We start from the raw sequence: 26,362 nt of genomic DNA on the forward strand, positions 1-26,362 counted from the left end.
GTGTGTGTGTGTGTGTGTGTGTGTGTGTGTGTGTGTGTGTGTGTGTGTGTGTGTGTGTGTGTGTGTGTGTGTGTGTGTGTGTGTGTGTGTGCGTGAAAAGGAGAGAGAGAGGCATGTTTAGGTGCTGAAAGCTATCAGAGTGATTTGTCAATATGAAGCTCTTTACCATTTAAAATTGGCAGAGTAACATGGAAGTACATATTTATCTCACTGTGATATATCCCTCAACAACTCTACACTCTGTCCTCTGAGGTGTGTGTGTGTGTGTTTCAGTCAATGCTCTCTCCGTCTCTTCCTCTCAGCTGTAATTACCTGCTAGAACATATCAATTTTCCTTTAATGGAGGAGAGAGGAGGAGAAGCACAGGACTACAGGGAAGCAGAAAAAGAGAGAGAGTGAAAGAGATCTCACCATCTTTTTGTCATGATTACAACAGCGCACACGGACACAGAGTAGTTCTTGTCGGGCATTCCCGGCCGAAGTTGCCGTGAAATTGCAGGAAGTGTGTCAATGTCACGACTTCTTATTCAGGAAAAACGTCAGCCTGAGGTGCATTGTCTCTGTGTCACAGACACAGGTGGTTACATATTGAGCCTTGACCCTGACTGTATCTCTCTCTCTCTTTATTTCTCTCTCTGGAATTTCATTGTTCTGTGTTTTTCATCTTTTTTTTTTTCCCCCCAAAGAACGTCATATCCCAAACAGACATTTGCCGCACAAAGTTTATTCTATGTAATAGAAGAGCAGGATTCAAGTCCACAACAGTACAAGTGCATCAGCTTGTAATGGACAGCAGAGAAAAGTCCATTATTATCACAATACAAAAACTAGACCTGAAACAGTTTGTTGATTCGTAGATTGACAGAAATATTGGCAACTATTATTAAAATAGATGACATGTTTCCGTCATTGTTGAAAAAACAAGTGGCAAGCATTCTCTGGTTTCACTGTTACGTCAATGTAAACTGAACATCTCTGGGTTTTGGACTGCTGGTTGCTCATAACAAGCAACGTGAAGATGTCACCGGGTGCATTAGGATACATATATATTGACCAAAGGATTAATGAATCAGCAGATTCATCTGTGATGCAAATGTTAGTTACGTAATGAGTAGTTCTTACGGGCATTCTATGGATGTGTATGTGAGTCAGTAGTAAATGTAAGAAAAAGATCTTTCCTCTCCTTTATTCTGGCTCATTTCACTAATGTCCGATCTTCTTTCTTCTCCTGCCCAGAATATGACAGACACCTAGCGGCAGCAGTGTCAACAGGGAAAACCATGGCCACGGCCTACCTGGACCCCAACCTGAACCACGCCCTCCTGGGAGGCGCCAAATCACGACTGAGCGCGGGGGCGTCGGACCGAACCATGGCTGGCTCCGTGGACAGGGTCCTGAAAGTCTTCCATCACTTCGAGACCAACACCGAACACAGCTGCTGGTCCTCCAATATCAGATATGGAGACGCAACGGATGTCAAGGTAAGAAGAGACACACTCACGCTTTTACGTCCCACCACATACTGTGTGTGTATATATATATATATATATGGGGAGAATTCACTCAAAATGACGAATGTCAAACTTTTGGTGGCGCTAGAGGAGTCAGGAAATTACCACAGTCAGCAGAATTCATCCTCGAGGTTCAGATATTTCAATCTGAAGCAAAGTATCTTCATCCTTATCTGCTCTGATAAGGGATTCTCAGCAAATACACATAACATGCTCTCTGTGTGTGTGTACGTGTGTGTGTTTACTTTTAGATTCACTCCCATGATGCACAAACTACTTAGCACTGCTCAAACTTTAGTGGTCGTACAGGATACGTCACTCCAAATCTCCTCTTCTTGCATCCCCCTTCAGTATCTAGGTCAGACCCCCCTAGCGTTGGCAACACACATGGTTGTGTGAGCATTATCATGCGTGTGTGTGTGTGTGTGTATGACGTCTGTCAACTTGTTTGGGTGGGAACGTCACGTCGAATCACGTGAAATCACCAACACACACGCCTAGACTCATGCCCTCACTGACCCGATGCAAAATGCATAAACATTAGCACAGTTGGCTCACTGATGTGAGGCACTGACTTCTCTGTGGACTGTTTTTGGTCCACTGGCCATCTTTGTTTTATTTATCACTCACTGCACTGACATACATGTGTTGACCCACCACAGCTAAAGGGGGAACTGCTTTGTAATTTAGCCCAAGAGTAATATCTGCTGAATGTACACTTTATCCTCAAATAATATCAGTGTTGAGTCTATTAATGCATCTTTTATTTTGTACTTAAAGTTCATGTAACTGTGCAGGGGGGGAAGTCATGTACAATTGTTGCTCTTTGTTTCCAGGGAATCATCCAGAAGATTCTTGACATCCACAAAGTGCGCTGGACGTCTTGTTTCGGCCTCCGTCTCAGCAACAGCCAATCCAGAGACCAGGTGCACTGGCTCCACCCCGATATGGGCGTGTCCCACGTCAGGGAAAAATATGACCAGGCACGACCAAATGAGGAGTGGAGGTGAGAGAAGAGCGTTATCTACTGAACACTGTCATCGTGCTGATGTAGCATCAAACCATGCTGAAGCCTGTTCATTGTCACCGCTTCGGGCTGCGAATAAAGCACGTGATTTACACAGAGCTGCTGTGATTTGATTGGCTAACGGGCAGAGTTGTCGTAATAGTTGTGTCAGACCTGATTTTGCTCTGTAAATGCTTCTCGCCTCGTTCCTCATAGAAGTAAATGGAGAGCAAAATCTGGTGTTACAGCACCTTAACTAAGGCAGTCGGCAGGCAAAGAACAAAGTTAGGATATAATAGAAGTGTAAATGTTAGCATCAAGTCAAAAACAAGTTCCCAGGCACAGTAGTGGTCATTTCATTCATTGAGATGCCAAAGATGAGATTCTGTGGCAGCCACGTGCAGGTCCTTGAGGAAAGAACATCCAAGAAAAGCTGCGAGGTTACACTTTATAACCAGTTTTCTAGACATTTATTGTTGATTATTAGCAACTTCAGTCAAGGTCACTGTCTCCTCTAACCGCTAGCATCAGCAGTAGCAGAGTAGATTCATCGCAAACAACGTTAACAATAATACGACCCATCTGTTGTGTGTGTTTGAGTTGTTCTGGCAGTTTGGATGTTAATGCTCTGGTATATATTACGTTTATTGTGGCGGTCTGGGTGCTGATGCCCATTGTGAGGTAGAGACCTTTTGCTCCGTGGCCATAAAACGAGAGAGAACCAGATGCCGGCTTTGTCTGACTAAGTCAACAACTGTCTCCGTCCGTCTCTCCTCCACTGATCTTGCCATCACTCTTCTTATTTGAATTCTTGCATATCAGTCGCCTCCTTGCCTCCCTCTGTCTCTTCCTCTCCGTACTCCTTCTCGAATCCTTCCTCTTCTTCTCCACTGTAGGTATGAGTTAAGGATCCGGTATCTTCCAAAGGGCTTCGTGCAGCAGTTTACAGAAGACAAACCCACACTCAACTACTTCTACCACCAGGTACACACACACACACACACACACACACACATATTTAATTTTCTGCTAGCAGCTGAGACATATGGCACTGCTTGAAGGACTGTGTGTGTGTGTGTGTGTGTGTGTTTGCATTCTGCTAATCTAGGTCACCAGGGCCGTGTGTGTGTGTGTGTATTTGTGTGTGAGACGGATGGCTTGACATTTGTTGTTTGTAGCAATAAGTGTGTTGATGAACATGTTTTTGTGTGATGTGCGTTTGCGTCCCCCAGGTGAAGAACGACTACATGACAGAAATCGGGGAACAGGTGGAACAAGATGTTGCTCTAAAACTGGGTTGTCTAGAAATCAGGTGGGATGTGCTCTTTTAGGACTTTGTGCACGAATAACTCAAAGCTACGATGTACTACACACTACTTTAATAATTCTTTATGTTCGCTGTCTATTGTCTTTTTACACCAAGCCAAAATCTGTTGGTCTAAATAAGTTGTTTATCCTGTAACTGTTGGTTACCTCTTCTGTCTTTGTGGAAGTGAAGTTGTAGCAGGGATCCCTGTGCTGCTAAACTTGAAGAGTTTTTGGACACATTTGACAAACTGTAAATTGTGTGTGTGTGTTCACAGTGAATGTATTTGACCTCGTTCTCTCTCTGTGTCCTGCTGGTTTCAATTCCAGGAGGTTCTTCAAAGAGATGAGAGGAAACGCCCTGGACAAGAAATCCAACTATGAACTGTTAGAGTAAGTATTCTCCTCCTGAGCTAAATGCTGCGGCAGCTCACAAGCTTTCTGCTACATCGCATCCTTCCTCTAACTGGAAATAGGATTTGTAACCCTGCAGAAATAACAGAAAAACAACGCAGTGTCACAGTGTGTTTGGTAGAGGGTTCCTATGCACGTCCTAAAAATCTGGATGAGTGGAAAACAATAGAAAGAATTGAAATAAGAGAGAATCGCACAAAAGTCTGGAAACATTTAAACAATTTTATTGTTTTTTCATTGCTGCGAAAGTCTGACGTGTAGCTGCACTTATCTTTATTCAACACTGTGTTCCTTCAGTCACTCAATCACCTTCGTCATGTTTTAATACTTCTTCATTTTTGACGATTTGTCTGTGTTTCGGCTGCTCTGTCTATGTAAGCTCCCCGTGTTGATCCACCGCCATCTCTCTGCTGGATGGACGTGGATGAACATTCACAAACTTAACGAGGCTCGGCTCTAACGTGATCACATTCCAATGAGCTGCCCTCTTCCAATGAAGTCTTTCTTTCTGTCCGTCAGCCTAACAAGCTCTCCAATTAACAGAGAAGAATGCCCTCTGTCTCTCCTCTTCGTCCTCTCAGTCCTCCTCTGTCTGTCCGTCTGTCTGTCTCTAGACTCTCATCCTTCATGTCCGTCTGCTTTTCTCCTGGGTTCTAGCTGTCATTGTTTTCTCTCCCTGTCTCCCTCTCTCTCTCTCTGTCTCTATTGATTGGAAAAAGATGTTGTGTCATGCATAGTTTAAACCAAGAGAGCAAGAGGGGAAGTGCTGTCAGGGCTCTGAACACACCGAGCTGACAGGGGCTGTTGTTAAGTGTCTGTGGTCGATCTTAGCTTAGACACTGTAGACAGTGTCTGTTATGTCACCCAGTTTTTGATCATCTGTGTCCATAATGTCCCAATAATTCCTTTTATTCATTTTCAAGAGCTTTCCATGAAAGGGCTTTCTCTTGTTCATGTTCACTCTGTAGGTTACGCTTGTAATTAATTCAAATGAAGTGTACTAATTGTACTATTTTCCACCATCATTTGTGCCAATTACATAGTTCTTTCCAGGAAATCTCTCACACATTATTGGGACGTTATTAGGAGATTACAGACCCATATTCTCCCAAGTATATAATAAGATAGCCTCAATAGATTAGGCATGTTTGTTTTCTTTGCATTTCTACACAGTTGTCTGTCTGCTGGTTGTTATGCAGCCACTGCACATGTGCATGTTTGAGACCAGTTGGCTGTAGTCCTTGTGGTCTGTAGAGCTAATGCAACATTTTGAATCAGCGGGCCTTCATCCGTTCAGAGCCTTCTATTTTCTGTTTGTGCACCCTGTGAGGTACACAGCTTTGTTATTGAGAGAGAGAACCGTTGTAGGGGTGACACACAGCATGTTTTATCCTTTCATAGACGTGATGATGGACAGCCCCAAGTGAAGTATTTACACATGTGTTTAACATAGAGTATAAAAAGCCCGACAACCACAGGGAAGCTCTATCTTTCTGTGATTTACGACTATAATTGACTGATATTTGTTGGAGAAATAGGATGACGTAAGCTCTCAGCCTTTCTCTCTCTCTCTCTCTCTCTCTCTCTCTCTCTCTCTCTCTCTCTCTCTCTCTCTCTCTCTCTCTCTCTCTCTCTCTCTCTCTCTCTCTCTCTCTCTCTCTCTCCCCCCACTCGTTCTCTCCTCCCCCCCTGTGCTCAGTCCTCTCTCCAGAGTTTGAATCATTAGTTAGCTTCCTGTTTTAGCTCTGCACATCTTTCTTTGTCTCTGCGGTCTCCCTCTCTTTGTACTCCTCCCTGCCTCTCTCCATCCCTCTCTCTCTCTCTCTCTCTCTCTCTCTCTGTTTTTCCTCAGCCCCGTCTCTTAGGAAAAGATGAGTCGTGCTCTGCATTGTCAGCACTTAGTCGCGGCTTTCTGTTTTATGTTGCTTGTCTTCAGTTGCCCGTCCCGCGTAACAGTATCTGTCTGTAGCTATTGTGGGTAATTTCTCTGCAAAGGGGAAAAAAAAGAAAAGGCTGCTGAGATCAGATAAAGACCAAAGTGTTTGTCAATTAACATTCCTCAGTGTAATTACAGCATAGTAATCATTCTGCTCTCTTCCTCTCGTATCTCTCTCTCTCTCTCTCTCTTTCCAGGAAAGACGTTGGTTTGAGGCGTTTTTTCCCAAAAGACCTGTTGGATTCAGTCAAGGTGAGAATAATTAGGGTTTTGAATAGAGATCAAAACAAAGATGGATTACACACAATGCAATATGTCGGGTTTCTGAAACAAACTCTATATTCACTTTCTCCTCTTGAAATATTTGTTGACGAAATAGTTCAATAGGAGGGTTTCTGATCAAAATGTGGGCGTCCTGGTAAGCAGCTGCTATCCTATTGGCCCATCTGCTCCGCTGGAGTTGCTTGATTACTAAAAGCAACCACCGTGTGTGGTTTATGGGCAGCTCCCTCCTCTTAAGTGAACGCTCCTTTGGAGCCGACTCTCTGAACGTGCTACTGGATGTGCTGTCAGACCCGCGCTGGGCCTGGCCGAAACGTTGGCCAACCAGTTTAGTTGACTGAGAGAATGAATAGGAAAATGTGAGCCCCTACTTACGCATTATATATAGATGAGTGTGATGAACGTAGATGAACACAGTTCTGCAAATCTCATCGTTACAGGAATAGTTTGACAGTTTTGGAAAAATACTTTTATTCGCTTTGTCTGTCCAGTACATATAAAGTTAGCTCAGCTTATCACAAACACTGCAAACAGCCAGCCTGGATTTGCTCTGAAATTTGAGATTTGTCAGTCGGCAATACGGTTCAGTTTGATTTGTAGTTCGGCAGACGTCGGTCGCGGACGTTTGTATGTGACGGCCGGGTGTGCCTGCACAATGAACAGCATCTGTGTCAGTGATGCATTTACGGCACGCGTTTATAGGGGAGGGCCTTGGTGTGAAAGAAAAGGCCCCGGTGACCCGAAAAGGTCTCGATGTCAGCAGGCGGGCGGACAGATGCTCTGCAGAGGGAGAGAAAGTGTGTTTGTGTGTGCGTGACCCGGAGGTCATGTTTAAACCCACTTTCTCTTTCCAACAATGAGGAGGGAGGAGGCAGCGGCTCCTTCTGGGGTCCCCCCCCCTCCCCTCCCGTCTGTCAAGCCCCGCTGACTCCCCCCTCATCACCAACTCTACCTCCTACCGCTCTCAATTTCTATTTTCTACGACGACACAAGTTCTGCTTTCCAAGCCGTGAAGATGCACTCAGTCACACATGTGTAGTCGCACATCTGCACATCTGACTTCATTGTCGATGTCTAGACTGATGTTGTAATTTAATGAGGGCTTGTATATGATACATGCGCGACACATTTTAAATGAATGCAAGAAAGAGAGAATGAGTGGAAGTATTTGTTACTTGTGTTTAACATCATGAGCTGTAAAGCTGAAACATTGAGCCAATCAATTCTCAGTTGCAACATCGTGATGATAGAAGAAACATCTTTAACTGTTGGACTGTTGGTCGCACAAAAAAGGCGATGTGAAGACCACACAATTAATTAATGACTTAAGAAAATACTTTACGTGTGTCTGAGTATCTTTGAATGCATAATTATATCGTACATTAGGAGTTAAAAACAGTTAAAGTGCCTGACACATCTGCTCTTACACACATCTCTTCCATACATACATGGATGTGTGTGTGTGTGTGTGTGAGAGAGAGAGAGAGAACACACAGCTGTCTTTTACGTTTCCGTCGTTCACTCTGGTGAAAGAGAACGGTCGTCATTTAATGGGATTATTCACCCTCAATGGACTCTACTTCCACACACACACATACAAACCCAGGAGCAGATGGCTGTGGTAGTAAACAGTGAACGCTTTATAAAGAGCAAAGTGTGTTCATTTATATTGACCGGCTGAGCAGCAGATTTAGTAAATCTGACCTTTAGTGGCTCAAAGTTTGATGAACCAGCCCCGAGCTTGAGCCGAGGAGTCTGTTTCCTCCTCGTCTGATTGATAACTTACTGCAAAACCGACACAATTTGGTGATATTGAAGTGAGATCTGTTGTCACTTGAGCACAATCATCAATGAAACACAAAGTCTGAAACGAGGGCCCCCTGTGTCGAAACTCTTCACACAAAAAACAAGAACATGTACACTAAAGTACAAAATATCTTCCATCTCTTGCAAAAGCAATACTTCATCATTGTGTCCTTCCTTCTGTAAACAGACTGATGAATGTTGCAAATGTAAAAAAAAACTATGTATATTCTGTCAGCGACATAACTGGTCAGCCTGGTGATGGGCGATGGAGATAGCTAGTGGCAGCGCTTCCTCTCAGGAAGGGTGGACACTTCTGACTGACAATATCTCTCTAGATTAATACGTGTGTGTGTTTGTGTGTGTGTGAGAGAGGCTGGTGGAATTCGAGGAATTAAAACACAGATCCTATCAAGAGCACGGAGAACACACAAATATGCGCACACGCATTATATTCTGTGTGTTATGACATCTGTTGAAATGACACACACACACACAGGAACATTGTGTGTGTGTGTGTGTGTGTGTTTCTGTTTCTTGATTCCTTCAGGCTTATTGGCTCAACATCTGGCAACAGCGCTCTCTACTGAAATGAAGTGCAGATATTCATGCTTTTATTTACAAATTAATAATAAAAAATAGAAATAGATAGTAGTTCAACTAAATGGTGAGTAAAAGATAATTAAGTCTTAATTGTCACTATATGAACGATTGTGCCCTCAAAGAGTTACATAAGAATACAAACTGAGGGGTTACACACATTTGACATCTTCTGGGCCTCATTAGACTCACATAACATCAGTCGGTGGCTTCTGTCTGAGGCACATTTAACGCTCAATAAATCAATACAGTTTGTGGTTTTAATAGTTAACTGTTCATTTATTTAGTGTAGATTGACCTCAATGTGAAGAACCAGTCTACTGTAAATCCACTCGGGCTTTTTTTAAGCCTGGTTTGTAGTGCACTAAATCCCCTCTAATCTTTATCTTAATCTATATATGGAGAGCTATTTATAGTTACAGAGTGTCTGTACTGTAAACGTGCTGTGCTTTTGGGTAACGCTGTCATCTAAATACTGCCCTAAATACTGAATATTTGACCATGAATATGTATAAAAGCTCATATGAGGGGTGGGGGGTGAAAAGGTTATTTGGTCAGGGGTGAATTCCTCTTCATATAAGTCGCAGTGTATTAATGTATACATCAGAGGATTACATATGACATTGTGTGTGTGTGTCGTGCATCTTTATGTCCACAGAATAATGAAAAGTGTTGCTAAATGGATTTTCTTTCTGTCAGCTTCCCATCTGTCTACTCTCTCTGACGTAAGCAACCTAAAAAAAATCTGATCTGAGAAACTCAACTGTCTGGCCACGAGTCTGTATGAGCGTACAGAGAGTGTCTGAGTTACACGACGGATGAACGGGCAGAGTGGTGTTTAATTGAGTGGTTACCGACAGTGTTAACGTGTCTTGGTGAAGGTATTGATCTGAACTATCAGTGCCCCCGGAATTAAGTGCTGAGGTCAATTTGATTGGAATCAATTATTCAATCAGTGTTGTCCTCTGTCACATGCACACACACAAATACACCACACACATGCACTCGTGCCTCCTACTCTTTTCGTACAGAGTCAAAGATTTTCTTTGAGTTTAGTCTAGTTTTTATATAATTTTTTTTCCCCCTTACTCTCCCAATTCTCTCCTCTCTTCAGGCTAAAACTCTCCGAAAGCTGATTCAGCAGACGTTCAAGCAGGTCGCCAATCTCAACGACGAGCAGTGCATCCTGAAGTTCTTGGAGATACTCGCGCCGATCTATCGCTACGACAAGGAGTGCTTCAAATGTGCCCTCGGGGTACGTTTCTTCCACTCTTGGCTTCTGGTTTTTGAAGCTCCGGTTCGTTGTGTTAGGCTGCCCTCTTCTGGTGGCACCGGGTTGTGCGTGTGTCCCAGAGGTGGTGTGGTGCCACAGAGTGTTATATGATTCATGCCGTGAGCTACAAATACTCTGCTCCCTTCTGCTGCCTTGTTATTGTCTCCCTCATGCCTTGTTGCTCTCGTTCTCTTCCTTCCGTTTAACTCGTACGCCCGCTCTTCTCTCTTAACAGTCCAGCTGGGTGATCCAGGTGGAGTTAGCTATCGGGCCAGAGGAAGGGATCAGCTACCTCACGGACAAAGGATCCACAGTGAGTTCACAGATAGCACTTGTTCATTTCATTATGAATGAATACATAGATTTAGCACCGTTTCCATGGTTTAACTTTTTAAACTGTTCCTCTCTCTGTCCCCAGCCCACCCATCTAGCTAACTTTAACCAGGTTCAGTCCATCCAGTACTCTGCCATGGAGGAGAAGGACAGGAAAGGGATGCTACAGCTCAACGTAGCCGGAGCTGCTGAGGTATTACTACCCTGTCTGACTGTCTCTCTGTCTAGAAATGTGCTCGTGGAAAACTCAATGAGTCGCAGCAACTCAAACTTGTGACTTTTGACATTTTAGACATCTGATTAATATGTAGTTCCTTTACTGTTTGGTATTCTGTTTCATCCCTATGATAAATAGATGATTTTCATTGCTCCTCCTTTTATGTAATCTACTCTTTAGGACACACACTTTCCTCTCAAATACACGTCGAGAATTTCTACCTCTCACAAGGGTCTTGGGAGAAGTTGATGTACTGAAATACTGGAAGTTTAATTTAGTTTTATTTCTTTTCGAAAGTGTATTCAATCTCATACTTTTAGAGGAATCTGTAAAGCTATGAAAAGGACAGAAGAATGCAGGTTTCCTAATTCTCTAAAGAGTGTTATTGGTATTATTTGTTTAGTAATGATGACTGTTTTGGCCTCTAATGATACTAAAGACCTGCCATACGCTGTGTCCATCACGGTGCATAGCGTGGTTACTCGGCCCTCTGTGAGTGTGTGAGCGGCGAGATTGTTTTTCCATGCATTGATTCCACATACTGGTTATACTGGCAGAGGAAGGGTTTCATAACACACACTGCTGTATGAGTAGTGTCTTTCTGTTTAATTGGCTTTTATAGTATTGGATTTACTTACACACACACACACACACACACACACACACACACACACACACACACACACACACCAGTGCTGTGAGAGAGAGCAGTTTTCCCCTGACGTAAGGAGCAGCTGGAAACCCCCACTGTGCTGTTATGTGTAAGAGTAAATGTGTGTGTGTGTGTCTGTGGAGATAATGGCTCTTTGTAACAGACCTACCACTGTGTGCGTGTGTGTGTGTGTGTCTGCAGCCTCTCACAGTTACGACAGCATCGCTGACCATGGCAGAGAACTTGGCCGACCTGATCGACGGTTACTGTCGGCTCATCTCGATGGAAAGTCACTCGTTCATCGTCAGATTTCAGAAAGGTATGAAACCGAAGATACCGCCTTTCTGTCCCGCGTGATAACCTTCTTTTCAAGCTTTACAGTAAATACATCAACATGTAATGCCGTGTGCAGCAGAGCGTCCTACAACATCCTCCATGTTGGCAAGATATCAAAAGCTTCTTGTGATTTGAATATTGCAACAATCAATATAGCCAACTTGTTATATCTAGTGCTCTCTATTTAAATAGAGAGTTAGTAATAAGTTGTGCAGCGCTGCTATTTAATAAATACTACGTGATACACTGAACTACAGCACTACGCGCTGGTTGTATACTTCATGTGTCTATGCTATTGCTGTATAAGGAATGTGTTTTGTATGCAGGGGAGTTAAATCTTCACATTACTTATTCCTGTGCAGACGATTTGTGTTTTTGTCCTCTAGAGGGAGAGAGAGCCCTGCCCTCCATCCCAAAGTAAGTACCTGTCTCCTTCTTGGTGCTGTTCCAGTGAATCCTTCGTCTGTCTCGTGCACATATGAAACGTTGAGCTGTGTTTTACTCGCAGGCTCCCCGGTCCATTTCTGAGACTAAAAAAAAAAAGCTTTAAAGGGTTGGCACGGTGCCAGGCGTATCGTAAAAATAATCTACTGATTAACCTATAGTGATAATCAGTCAGCTGCAGCCCAGTGGTCTTACATTTTAATGGCAGTGTCCATTAATATATTGCATCAGAACTCAACAGACTGATCAGTTTTGAAAAAGGTTTCTATTTAGCAAATAACTCAGCGAAGAGAGAAACTAAACTGGAAAAACTGAATTTGAGCCTTTTTATAGTTTTTTTTTTTTTTGGCTCATGACAGCAGGGCCTTCGTCCTTTTTTTTGGGGGGGGGGGGGGCGTTTATTGTGTTTGTTTATCCGTCACCGTGGAAGCTCGGACGTTTTGCTGCCACTTGATCAAATTCAAACACCAACCATTTGCTTATTTTTTGGTCATTTCAACTCAAATCTCTCTCTCTTTCTCTCTCTCTCTCTCTTTCTCTCTCTTTCGCTCCATCTGTGGTCAAATAAGGAGATAAGTTTAGGAGCCAAATATTTTCCACTTAGGGTTTTTAAACACTTGGGTAGTCCCCTCCTCTTTCTCTCGTTCTCTCCCTCTTAAGTTTCTTTTTTGGTCTCTCGCTCTCTCTCTCTCTCTCTCTCTCTCTCTCTCTCTCTCTCGTTCTCTCTGCCTGTTGTGGTTGTGATGTAAAGATGGTAGTAAAGCTCGGATGACCCAGACGGAGAGACCACTGCAGAGGCAGAGAGATGATTGAAACAGTCGGGGTTAGTTTACAGAGGCAGTGAGATCTGACTTTAACAATCACTTAAACCTAGGTATGAGGATGTTATATCGGAGCATTTAAGGTGTTTGACTGTTGTCTAATTCGCTTCTTTTTCTTCTTTTCTAGGTTGTCCAACAATGAGAAAAAGTTAGAAGCAGTCAGGAGCGGAGTGAGAGCCATCTCTGTCTCCGGTAAGAAAAAGATGACAGGTTTAGGAGCAAGACGTACACAGTCTGACAGCTTTGTTGGCTCCAACTACTGTCTTTCTTTCTGTCTTTTCATTTCCTCCAACATCTGTTTTCTCTCTCGTTGTTTTTCTGCCTCTCCCTCTGCCTCACCCCGTCCTCTCTGTTCCTGCCTTCTTTTGTTTACTTCCTCACCCTCCTTCTCTGTCTTCCACACATCTCCCCTCTGTACTCATTCACTCTTTATTTTTTATTTTTTATTTCTCCTCACACTGGTCTTTCCTTCCCGCCTGATTGGCCTGCAGACCTAGTGACATCGTCGTCTCCCAAGCCAACCAAGGCGCGGCGTTTCCTCCTCCCCTTTGTCTTCTGTTCAGATTCTCCTGCCAATGGTATCCTCTGCTCTCATTGGACAGTTAGTTGGAGGAGCGTGTCCACAAAATTGTGATGTGGCGGAATGAAATGCCTGATTTGATGATCATTCTTATTGGGTAATGTTACATTGCAGTAAAGATGGTGTACAGAAAAACCTCAGAGAAAGAAGCCGACTGATGAAATCAATCTAGAATTGCACAATATATGCAGTTTAACATTTAAGAGTTGTTTAAAGCACTAATCTGTTAATGGATTTCTATATTTCCAATGCAAAATTAAGATGGTTTTGTGGATGAATCACTTTCATCTGCTGCATCACAATCCGTCTCTTCTTTAGGGATGCCCTCTTCTACTAAACTATCTCTGTCCTCAGTGCCTGGTTGCTTTGACTAATTCAGTCTCACGCAAACAAACATGCTATAACCACAATAACCGCGTGTGTGCTGCAGCCTCTAACCAAGTCAATGCTCCTAAAGTAAGACTGGTAAACCAATGGAAACTCTGAATTGTGCAGTACAGTCGTTAAAACCTGAGGTTTGTATTGTTTCCTTACTACCAGTGAAACATTTCTATGTTTTACTTCTCACATTTGTGAACAAGTATTCTGTTTTGAGCCAAGCTTGCTGACAAAGGCGACTAAAGATGAATATTTTCCATCTTCCTCTTTGAATTCTGTGACTGAAAGTAGCCAGTACTGACATCCAGAGTTCACTGTTAAAGTGTCCTCAAGCGGCCGATCAGCACCAGCTCAGGGATGTAGTTCTATAGGTAGGAAAATGAACAGATTATAACCCTAACAAAGTGTGTTTTAAGATCGGTCATCAAAGCCCAAAGTGTATCAATATAGCAATCAGATTATCTGGAAGGGAAAACAAAACCATTGTAATTTATCAATTTAAGGATATCATCAAAAGAATTCAAGTAGAGCCAAGAACAAGCCCCCTAATGCTAAGCTAACAGGCTGTATATATGTACCCCACAGACATGAAAGTGGTATCATGCTTCTCATGTGAATCTCTAAGTGTATATCCTCAAAAAATCCCCCAAAACTGCTGTGTAGTTCCGCTGCAAGTGTAGAAGTGTGAGAAACGTTGATCATGAGATGAGTACGGTGTGAGGATCTAACTCTGCTCTCTGTTTACATCACACCCACTTGATCTCACAGGCTGCACTCGGCTGCATCCTCCCAGCTTACATTAACTCTCTAACTCACAGATATTTACAGCTTGAAGCAGACCTTCGTACCTCATGGAAATCCTGCTGGAGTTCAAACACTGCCTTGCATATTGCTGTCATTTCTTGCATTAGTTTCACCGACATGTGTCTGCGCCGCCCTAATGGAAGTTGTGACCTCTTTCTCTTTCACCAGAGATGTTTTGAAAGCTTAGCTAACTGCCCGCTGAGTGTTCGGCTTTGCAGATCCTGCAACATCTCCTGTGTTGTTTCAAGGCTTTTCATGCTCTAACCGCTCTCTCTCTCTCTCTCTCTTCTCTCTCTCCCTCTTTTCTCCGTTCTGCCTCCTCCTCGCTGCTTTCTCTCTTTCTCTCTCTCTCTCTCTCTCTCTCTCTCTCTCTCCATTCTCCTCCTCTGCTGTCCCGTTTCCTGCATGCTCTCCCGGACCCCGCAGAGGATCTTAGTGGGGATGGTAATGTTGTGCTGTTGTTTATCAATCTCTCTGTTGTCCCTTCTTTATGGTCCTCACTCCACCAACACACTGCAGCCTCCTGGGAACGGGTAGCATGTGTGTGTGTGTGTGTTGGTGTGTGGGTTGATGTTTATGCATGCATTGCTACATCTTTAACAATGACGCTGTGTGTGTGTGTGTGTGTGTGTGTGTGTGTGTGTGTGTACGTGCTGTGTTGTGTACATATAGAGATGCAGAGTGATTTAGGTCATTTAGAATGAAAGGACGTTTTAGCTGAATGTTTCTCATGTTTCAGTGATTTGAAACATGAATGTATCACTCGTAGCTTTAATGAGTTTGATCTGTTAGTGGCAAGAGTCGTTTACTATTTCAGTATTGTTTTTAAGATGTTTGGGTCTGAGTGTATTTGTGATTATTTTTAAAGTGGACTACCACAAAATTAGAAATACGTCTGCTTTTAACCACAAGAATGACATAAAAAGCAAAATTTGGAAATGAAGTGGCATTTCTCTTTAAGGGAACTTCCCCAAACTCACTCTCTCACTCTCTCTCTCTCTCTCTATCGCTCACTCACTCACTCACACAGAGGGAAAATCAAGCACACGTGTACTCGCATACATTCATGCACACAGAGTGCAGTAGGGAGAGGTTTGCTGGATTCAAGAGCGGGTGCATTCCTGGCTATAATGGGCTAACTAGCGCACACACACACACACACACACACACACACACACACACACACACACACACATACACATACACACACACACACACAGTTTCCCTCCACTGAAAGCAGAAAGAGACAGTCAGACCAGTCAGACTTGGAAAGGGTTGATTCTTTAGAGCAAATCTCAAACCATGTGAGCGAATATGCAGCAATTCAAACCATGGACTTCACAGTACAAACTAACAAATATGTATAAAAATATATAGAAGTGAAACAATTTAAGTAATCTGCTGATTTAAGTGCAAGAAACAAATTAGAAAAAGTTAAAGAAACAGTTTGAAATCAGCTGGAAGCATTTAATCTTTGCACGCAGGGAAACAAGCGAAATGTTTTATTGTTGCTGAAATGTGTTTTATTGAATAAACCATGACCGATGAAAGCCACATTTTGCTGAAATGTTATGTTTTATATAATCAGTTTATCTCATGAAACACATGTTAGCAGCAGCAACCAGAGCGTTTGCTTTTAGTTCAGATCATATAAAGGTATTTTTAGCGGCGCATTAAAGGCTTTCCTTTTCTTTCATGTGAAACATGAATCGTGCACAGAAATGGTTTAGCAAAAGTCATGCCTACTTGATTAAAAGTTCAAACTGGGTTATTGCACTGGTAACGTAATAGTAGTAAACGTTATAACCTCAAAGCCTTCAGTGTTTTATTCATCTTTTCCTTAAATTAACAGTTTTACACGAAATTAACAGTTAAACGAGTATTTGCTTTACTGATACCTCTCTCATGTCATGTCCGTTAAACATGCAGCCTGCAGCTGGTTAGCCTAGCTTAGCGTAAAGACTGGAAGCGGGGGGGGGAAACAGCTAGCCTGGTTTCTTTAACAAAGAATAAACAAACATGATATGACATGTTAATTAGTGCGCCGTAGATTTTATTTTAACCCTGGCACAGGCTAGCTGACCCCCTGCTGCTAGTCATTGTGGAGAGCTAAGCTAACTAGCTTCATATATACTGTGAGGACAAGAGAGCGGTATCAATCTTCTCTTCTCGCTCTAAATGTATATTTTCCCCTGAATGTCTTTCACCATTAAACACGTTTCAGTTGACTTTACTACGATCCAGAGCATTATTTAGCCCGCCTTATATTACAGCTGTTTTATTATTACATTACAAATGCTTTCTTCAGCCTGTTCTACATGCAAGGCTCTGCATATAATGATGATCTTGAGAAAATCAGCCACAGGCTTTAGAAAAGGATTTCTGATAAGTTTCGGGACACGTTCCCACAGAGCCTGATAAACCCCGGGCAGAGCTGTGAGGGTAGCGTTCAGGACAGCAGATGTTCAACTCTCGTTTCCAACAGCTGAGTCTGCACACTGATTTTATTTTAAACACCACCATCTGGTTTGGATAGACTGGGTCCATCTTTCCCTCTCTTTCTCCCCCCGCTGGCTCTCTCCTCTCGCCCCCTCTCTCTCTCTCTCTCGCTCTCTTTCTATCTATCGGATTCTGCACAGATTTGGTCCTAAACGTTTCCATCTGCTTATATGACGGCTACACTCACTCTTTTACTCTCTCTGTCCTTGCCTCCTTCCTCCTGCTTTCTCTCTCCTGTTCATTTTCTACTTGACTCTCTCGAGCTTTCTTCTTTCTGTCTTCGTCTCGTCTCTTTTTCTCTCCCTCCTCCTCCTCCTCTTCCTCCTCCTCCACCACAGTTTACTCCCTGCAGCCCAGCTGCTCTCACACAGACTGATATGCACAACACATGCTCAGCTGACACTCTCCGCCAAGTGTGTGTGTGTGTGTGTGTGCAGAGAGGGAAAGAGAGGAGCTACGTGGGTGTTGCTTTGGTTTGCGCAGGAGTTTGTCGAGACTCTTCGTGCTTTACTCCTTAGTTTTATTGTGCAGTTTTTATTTTCACCGCACACGTGTTTTTGTGTGTATCGGTAGACCCTTCATACCATAGCGGGCGCACGGTAAACGGAGCAACATGTGCATGATTTTCCTATTTGTTTGTGTATTTGTGTTATTTCAGACTTGCCTGTGTGTGTGTGTGTGTGTGTGTGTGTGTGTGTGTGTTTTTTTTCTTCTATTTTCTTCTTTTTCATGTATTTACCCTCTTTGTGTGTGTGTGTGTGTCATGTTACAGAGACCGATGACTATGCTGAGATAGTTGATGAAGAGGACACATACACCATGCCCTCCAGTAAGTAAATGATTGACTCTCTTCTCTCTTGTCTAACATCTCCCAACCAAAGTCATGCCAAAGTAATTTGTGCTCAAGATCTGAGCTTCTGTTGCGCTGCAGCAGGAGAATAAGTTATTCTTCTGTCGGATGCTTACGTTCTCAAACTAACTTATGATTTTGCTAACAAGCCGAGAGTGGTGTGAATCGTATCCAAGACACACACTCACACGGGGAACATCAGAGAAGTTGCATTACACCACTTGTGGTTAGGTAGCAGATAATCGACTGCAAGCCAGTTTCAGCGTCTTATACAAACAGCAGAGACACCAGCTGGAGGTCAGAGAGGCTGCAGCTCGTACTCCGGAGCTCCGGTTTGTTCGACACACATCGCATCTGTCAAATTCATTCATATGTTATTCAAAACCCCCGAATGTGCTGGTAAGCTTGGCTGCAGCCCCGTGAGTAATGGCGGTTTTAGCCCTCGGCTCCAATGCATTTAATGTGGACGTCTCGGGCAGTACAAAGTACTCGTGTACCGCGTGGCCAACTTTGAAAATGGACTGTGTTCTTCTTTCCTCCCACATTCTTTTTCTATTTCTTATTCATTATACTGCCGTTACTTCTTGGTGTCTTTTGCTTTACTTCTTTCTGCAGACTTCTGACATGTTTTCTCTGTGCTTGAGTTTGCACGTATGTTCAAGTCATGCTGTCTGCTGTGTGTATAAAATGAAGCTGTATTGCAGGATTGACTATATAGCAAACCTACTCTTTTGACCATTCTGTGGCTGCATTCTTTCATTAACTCCTTTCATTAACAGAATGTCAGGTAAAGAGTGAAACGGGTCAGTTCTCTGTGTCTGCATATATTTGTGTGTGTGTGTATTTTTTTCCTGAGCTATTTTAAACCTTAAAGCAGCTGTCTGGCTCTTCATCTCTCTTTCTTCCTTTTTCTCCCATCGCCAACACAGTCAGCTATGGAGTAGTTGAAGGTAAAGCTCCCTGTCTCTCCGTCTTTCTGTGCTACCGTAATGCCTTGAGATTCGACACTTTTCCTTCACATTTTTCTTTGCCAGGCACTTGACTACGTTCTCGCCAGCCTAAAAAAAATGAATTAGTATAAACGATGTGGCTTTTTTTTTTTGAGAAGTGCAGGAACCAGTGCAGGACGATTTGTTATTAGTGTTTGTCAAAGAAAAATACAAAGACTCAAGGTACCGAATATCCAGGTTGTTGCTGACTTGTGTGCGTTGGCGTTGTGTAAAGTGCAGTTCATTTGGCTCTTGTGTTGAAAATGAAAGGGAGGGCCGCTCCATAAACAATGCAAGATGTTACTTCATAAACACTTTAATCGGTGTCCCCAGACCTCTGCTGCGAAACAATCTCACAGCATTTGTGTTGTTTATTGGCTTGGTTCTCATTTTATTTCACCATCATGTTGGCAGTGACATTTTAATTTATCATCATGGTCGTATGTTGTTGTTGTTGTTCTTCAGTCATCTGTGGGTTCTTTTGGGTTTTGAAGCGGTTATGAATTCCCTGCAATCAAACTGGCGCATAGATTCATTTCAGTAAATGTCTTTCTAAAAATGGAATGTGTTTTTGCGTTTATCAGTCGGTTGAGTCGGTGTCCTGCGTGAAGCTCTTAAACTCAGTGTTTAGTCCATTTTCACAGCGGCTGGTTGGCTGCTGACATTCACGCAGCACAGAAAATGTTTACGACCTTTTCAACAAAGCGCAAATATTGATAGCACATAAATGTCAAAGCATGAGGATGTCGCGTGCAAGATTCAAATTCTTGTGGACATACTCGCTGAATATAGAAGAGTTACTGCAGACACAGATCACACTGAATACACTTCATATCCAGTGTGTCCACTATATATCAGTCTTTTGAATATTTCACTCAAAAAGTCCAGGTTTAGGCGCTCATCTATGCTTTGCTCTTGATGTTTGTATGCAGGGATAAACATAAATGATAATGGAACCCTGGTGTGCATGGAAACACAGATTTTTATGAACATTACTTTTTGTCTTTTAAACAGGTTTACCGTATGTTGGTGTGTTATTTTGTGTGGCAGTGTGCATGTTAAGTCTAGTTAGACGTGTTATGGGAAGGGAATATATAATCTTGGGTCAAAATATTTGTGTGTGTATATATGTTTTATTTGAGTCTAATCTGATTACCAGTGGGTGGGCTTCATCAACAAGGACGATCATTTGACTGCCGGAAAGTGAGAAATCATTTCAAAGTATCTTAACTTGCTTTTTTGTGATCGAAACAATCACCTGATCTCACCCAAATGTTCTTGTCCTGGTGAACTCCATCCACGTGGTCCCAAGTAAAGCATGTCACACGTAATGAGTTTTCCCAGTGTGTGCAGTGTATGAAGAAAACAGCAGGTAAACGTATAAATCTCCCATCTTTCCACTTTTCCTCGCTCCTCCTCTCACTCAGCGCGGGATTATGAGATCCAGAGGGACAGGATCGAGTTGGGCCGCTGCATAGGAGAGGGCCAGTTTGGAGATGTGCACCAAGGAGTCTATAACAGCCCGGTATGTGGAACTACACACACACACACACACACACACACTCGTGCATGGACACACTTTTTCTGCACTAACCAATCAATCACAAGACATATGTAAGATAGATAAGTCTGTTTGGTTGTTAGTCTGTTATCCAGCTAAAACAAACCATTCATTGTAATATTAAAAGTATTCTCAATTCTGCACCCATCCAAACCATGTTATCGATTTCAATTGTTGTCAGAGTTTTGTTTCCACACGTTAAGAGTTTAGTCTATTCAGCTGCTTTAAACATTATCATGCATTTTTTTGTGATACTGCATGTTTGCGGTATTGTGATATAATATTATATAAATGATGAATACTATCAACCAGCCGTATTACTGTATTATGGCTAATCTGCTGACCTGTGTGACTTGTACCATGTGTTCTGCAGGACAAGCCATCTCTAGCTGTCGCCATTAAGACCTGTAAGAACTGTACATCCGACAGCGTCAGAGAAAAGTTCCTGCAAGAAGCATGTACGTTTTGTTTTTTTACTTGACTTATTAACGAACCATATCTCCTTTCATACACACTGAGTGTGTTTATGTGCGTGTGTTTCTTTGTTCCCCTTGCAGTGACGATGCGTCAGTTCGACCACCCTCACATCGTCAAGCTGATCGGAGTGATCACAGAAAACCCCGTGTGGATCATCATGGAGCTGTGCACTCTGGGAGAGGTACGCCCGAGGCTGTGTGGATAACGTGCCGTTCACACATGACTACAGTAGAGTGTCTGTCACTTCTGTTCAGCGTACAAACGGAATTGACGAGTGCAAGTCCATGACTAGGAAAGGCCTGACCTGCAAATCACTTATATATGAAGAACATAAAACACTTGATTGATACTTGTTGACACTTGTAGGTTAAACGTCAAGGTAAGGTCTTGCCGACAGACTATTATCAGCGTGAGATGGTCACGTGGGTCGACGTGGTATCTGCCATGTTGTATAAATACACTGCATAAAACCATCTTCTATGTCTTTCTCTCTCTGTCTACAGTTACGTTCCTTCCTTCAGGTGAGGAAGTACAATTTGGATTTGGCCAGTCTCATTCTGTTTGCCTACCAGCTCAGCACAGCGCTCGCATATCTGGAGAGTAAACGCTTTGTACACAGGTACACACACACACACACACACACACACACACACACACGACCTGTGGGCAAATGATTTTATTATTAGTATTATCATGTCATGTCATTGTAACTAGGGCAGTTTCAAGAGTTTTGTTTTCTTATGTTTAACTTACTTACTTATGGAGTGGTGTTCAGGCACTGCCGTGGTGTTTCACGGCACATCTCTCGCGTTCATGCTGAACAATTGACACGTAGCGTCTGTGGTTCAGGCCTAATGACGATCGATATTGACTTGCAGGGACATAGCGGCGCGCAACGTGCTGGTCTCTTCAGTCGACTGCGTGATGCTCGGAGACTTTGGTCTGTCGCGATACATGGAGGACAGTTCTTACTACAAAGGTGAGGATACTCAAACACATGAGCAGCTTTGTGTTATTTTGGGACACCGAACGGTGTTCACTAATGTTCCAAATGTATCCGAGACAGTTGCACCAGCAACACAGTTGCCAGTACTCTACCACCACCAACAGGTTACATCAGGATACTGCAGTTTATCCTGACTCTATGAAAACAGTGTCTTCAGAGTAATACATGTCATGTATTTATAAAATATTGACGTTACTGTTTGTCTTTGTATATTAGCTTCTAAAGGTAAACTTCCTATCAAATGGATGGCTCCTGAATCTATCAACTTCAGAAGATTCACCTCCGCCAGCGACGTCTGGATGTTTGGTGAGTTCTCATCAATTACATGGGATTGGGTGTGTTGTGTTAGTTACTGTCATTGGAAAAGATATACGTAGAGTACATCATCTGACACACAGTACTGAGGAACTCCGTCTGTCTGTAGGTGTGTGCATGTGGGAGATCTTGATGTTCGGCATCAAGCCTTTCCAGGGAGTGAAGAACAACGACGTGATTGGCAGGATAGAGAACGGCGAGCGATTGGCTATGCCTCCTCAGTGCCCGCCCACCTTCTACAGTTTGATGACCAAATGTTGGTCGTATGACCCCAGCAAGCGGCCGCGATTCACCGAACTCAAAACACAGCTCAGGTAACTAAAATGTCTTTTTTTCAGTTGTTGCTTATAAGGCCATTATACTAACACTATGGCAATGCTTTCCAGTGCATGTTACATAGACAGTAGATAGTAGAAGTCACTCAGAACTGGGCAGTATACATTCAATTGTATTGTATTAATTGCTGTGATATAATATGAATGGTGATTATAATGGTAAAGTTAAAAGCAAATATGGATTGAAGTTGCTCAATGTACAACGAGCCCTTTTTCGAAACCTTTGTTGTAAATGGATGAATAACTGTCTTGTTTTAGTGATTTTGCATACATTGATTATTGATTATTGCCCATTGAGTATTTTAATACCTTGGTGTATTTACCATGAAGTAATCATAGGAGCTGCTATCCTTCTTTGCGTGCAACTTTTGTAGCACCATACTGGAGGAAGAGAAGCTTCAACAAGAGGAGAGACTTCGGATGGAGATGAGGAGACAAGTCACCGTGTCCTGGGACTCTGGAGGATCCGATGAAGCACCGCCTAAAGTACGACTGAGCTGATTGTTGTTGTTTTCTTGTATTTCCACATGTGTGTGACATGGCTGATAAAGACAAACTGTTATCTTTCTGTCTGCAGCCCAGTAGACCAGGTTACCCAAGTCCTCGCTCCAGTGAAGGCTTCTTTTCCGGCCCCCAACTCAACCACTTCCCGGTACAGAAAACGCACACACACACACACACACACACACACATAAAAACTCTCTTCTGTTGCCTCTCGTCCACTGCGGCTGCAGCAGTGTTTCCTCTGACCTCCAGCAGTGTGCAGCGCTACGGAGAGGAAGAATTCAGGACTCTATAAAGTCTGACAGGAATCTTTAAGAGCAAACTTACTGTAAACTGCTCAGAAATGGTCATCAAGGAAAACACCACTGATACTTATTTAGGAAAGACATACAGTATCAGGAATAGATAACAAAATATTATTTCAGGCAAAATAAATGTGTTTGTGGCAGTGACTGCACACTCAACTTGTATAAATATGTGATCACGGTGAAATGCGCTGATCTTATCGGTGTTAATTTAATCAAATATGTGTAATGGTTATGTGTGTTCACTAACACAAACACTTCATGTTTGTCCTGCCGTTGCTCCTCTAACTGCACAGCTAGTACAAGCTATGCAGAGCGTTTATTTGCTCTTCTTTTCACTTACGTAAAGTATTTGATCAAAACTTTGTAGGAATGCTGTTTTCAAAAAAAGGGGCATCAATCAGAAATCTTAAAAGATGTTTCCAATATTGTGAAATGAAAGAGTGTTGGTATGTTTTTGCCAGGTTCTGTAAATCACCTTTTTAATGTGCAGGTTGAGCAAGATCATCACAATAAAGGCCAAACCAGGAAAGTCAGTACTGAGTCTCAGAGGACAGACTTGTGTTGGAAGACAGCAAGCGTGCGCTGCATGTGTCAAATGTCAGAAATTTAAAGGCAGAGAAAATGAGAGAGACTTTCAGTGGCAATTATTCCTCTCCTCATAAAGCATGACAGCAGGCATTTCCTGTAGCCACACACACACACACACACACACGCACACAAATCAAAGCCGCTCTCCAGCTCCTATGACAACAAGCAGCTCTCTCTCTTGTCCTTATAAGGAGTGTATAATCATAACGGCTATACAAGTCAAACTTGATCACATCACACGTAAGAATAACATCTGTATATTTTGGTAGCATGTGTTACACATCAGACTGAACTCCCATGATTCTTTGAGGCCTCGTGCCAAATCAGGAATTGTTATTATTAACAATACTTACTAAGTGTTCGTGGGATTAATATTATTATGTCATAATGATTCCTTGACTCTTTCTGTGAGTCTATTTGAAATGTGAGTTCATCCTCAACTCTGCTGTTTGTCATCAGTTTGTTTCACAATAAAACATTTACAAAGGCACCACTGAGTTTACTCCAGCAATACTTTAAGTTTGTGTTGTAATCCAGACAGGAAAGTATAAAATCACTTTGATATATTCTTTAAGGAACAATCAGTCAATCTACACTCTAAACTTCATGTGCGCCTTTACCATACATGTCAAAAATTTTACCTTTACCTTTACCATACATTCCAAAAATGCCTTATTGCATTTCTTTTGCTTTATTGCTTTTGAGTTTTTCATTTTTTGTATTCTCCAATGCCAAAGGCAATTTTGGAGATAAATAATGACAGTAAAAAACTCAAAACTTACTAAGTTATGAACAGTTTTTATACCATATAAAGGTAAATAGCTTTAAATCATGGTAAATTATTTAGAATTAAATATTGTGTTATCAAAACAAGTATGTACAAATAACCGTAGATTCTTCTTACAATTATTAACCATGTTTTATTCTCTCTCTCTTTCTGTCCATCTCCAGCCGTCAGCCCATGGTGTTGTAGGGGGAGTAGGGGGCAGCTACCCTCCAATGGATTCCTGGAATCAACACAGACCTGAACACACGGCACTGTGGAGCCCTAACATGGAGGTATGCACACTCAGTCACAACGGACATTTGACCGGGAAAACGCACTGAAATTACATCCATCATTCCGTGAAGTGGTGAGAAGCGGAGTTTTGTGACATCTCAGCTCCTCAGTCGCAATGTGTCGACGGCTTTCTGCAAGCTTCAAAAGACGTACCTGTATACTTCTTCATACAGTTGAGCCTAAAACAACCTGGATCTCTTTCATAAACATTATGTTTTGATTCAACATAGCAGGTGACATTACAGTAGCGAGGTGCTAGCATTTCAACTGCGTGTGTGTGTGTGTGTGTGTGTGTGTGTGTGTGTGTCTAAATGTATTTTCCACAGGACGATGGGTGCGTAGGCCAGGCTGTGATGGAGGAGAGGCTGATGATGCAGCAGCAGCAGATGGAGGACGACCAGCGGTGGCTGGAGCAGGAGGAGAGCTTCATGGTTATGGTAATTATATTAATATACTAGCTCCAGTTTTCTGTGTCTTCTGCTGGCTATTGGCATATTATGAGAAAAACATCGCCTCTAGAAACAGATGTGCCTGAGTCTGAATCTGCGTCTGGGGCAACTTGCCAGCTAACCCAAACTCGCGTTAGCTGCCTGTCATCCTGCTCATGGTGGTTTGTTTTTATTGGTGAGGCTGTGGGAGGCTTTCCCGCTCAGTAAAACTTCTTTGTGCATATTGTTGTTGCCAGATGAGCTGAAGAATTATCTTTTTCAGATCTTTGAACTGCCTCCGTTGTGCTTGATTTATCTCATCAGACACTGAAACATCCAAAAAAAAGGAGCTAAATCACTACTTTTGGCAAAACAAGTCTGTTTTTCTTCTCTCTTCGGGTCAGATAGTGTTTCCTCCTCTTGCCTTGAATCACAGTTTCCATTTTTGAACCAGGTGTAGGGGAGCCGAAAGAAAATGAAAAACACAGAGATGAGCCACAGGGAGAGAAGTCCCTTCTCCATTTATTTATTGCCTCACCCAGAGGCTACCAAATAACATCTCAGCAATTCAGTCCGCACGGTTTCCTGCTCTGTGTAGTTTCTTTCCCCCCCGGCCTCTAAGGTAACCCACCTCCACAAACGTTTGGTCAGAGTTTACTTCAATGCCAGGGCTCTGACCCGTTGTTTATCCTTAAAAGAGAGAAAAGCAGAAGAAGTATAACAGCTTGAAAGTGCTCTGAAAGTTAA

General features: G+C 42.7%; 1 protein-coding gene across 1 annotated transcript in view; it reads left to right on the top strand.

Annotated features, from left to right (window-relative positions):
- Positions 1-26,362, top strand: part of ptk2aa (protein tyrosine kinase 2aa) — a gene marked incomplete at its 5' end in the record, with an annotated part of 49,736 nt that overhangs the window by 16,433 nt on the left and 6,941 nt on the right. The window contains 25 exon segments of the mRNA XM_079176028.1: positions 1,237-1,481; positions 2,348-2,517; positions 3,414-3,501; positions 3,750-3,829; positions 4,153-4,215; positions 6,370-6,424; positions 9,972-10,112; positions 10,366-10,443; positions 10,549-10,656; positions 11,534-11,651; positions 12,055-12,085; positions 13,061-13,125; positions 17,967-18,023; positions 18,974-18,994; positions 20,461-20,558; positions 20,968-21,052; positions 21,152-21,252; positions 21,575-21,690; positions 21,950-22,050; positions 22,294-22,383; positions 22,502-22,706; positions 23,102-23,213; positions 23,305-23,379; positions 25,079-25,186; positions 25,514-25,624. Of these exon segments, the coding sequence (XP_079032154.1) occupies positions 1,237-1,481; positions 2,348-2,517; positions 3,414-3,501; positions 3,750-3,829; positions 4,153-4,215; positions 6,370-6,424; positions 9,972-10,112; positions 10,366-10,443; positions 10,549-10,656; positions 11,534-11,651; positions 12,055-12,085; positions 13,061-13,125; positions 17,967-18,023; positions 18,974-18,994; positions 20,461-20,558; positions 20,968-21,052; positions 21,152-21,252; positions 21,575-21,690; positions 21,950-22,050; positions 22,294-22,383; positions 22,502-22,706; positions 23,102-23,213; positions 23,305-23,379; positions 25,079-25,186; positions 25,514-25,624 (2,522 nt within the window).

Source organism: Pholis gunnellus (genome assembly GCF_910591455.1).
Source record: "Pholis gunnellus genome assembly, chromosome: 16".
NCBI lineage: Eukaryota > Metazoa > Chordata > Actinopteri > Perciformes > Pholidae > Pholis > Pholis gunnellus.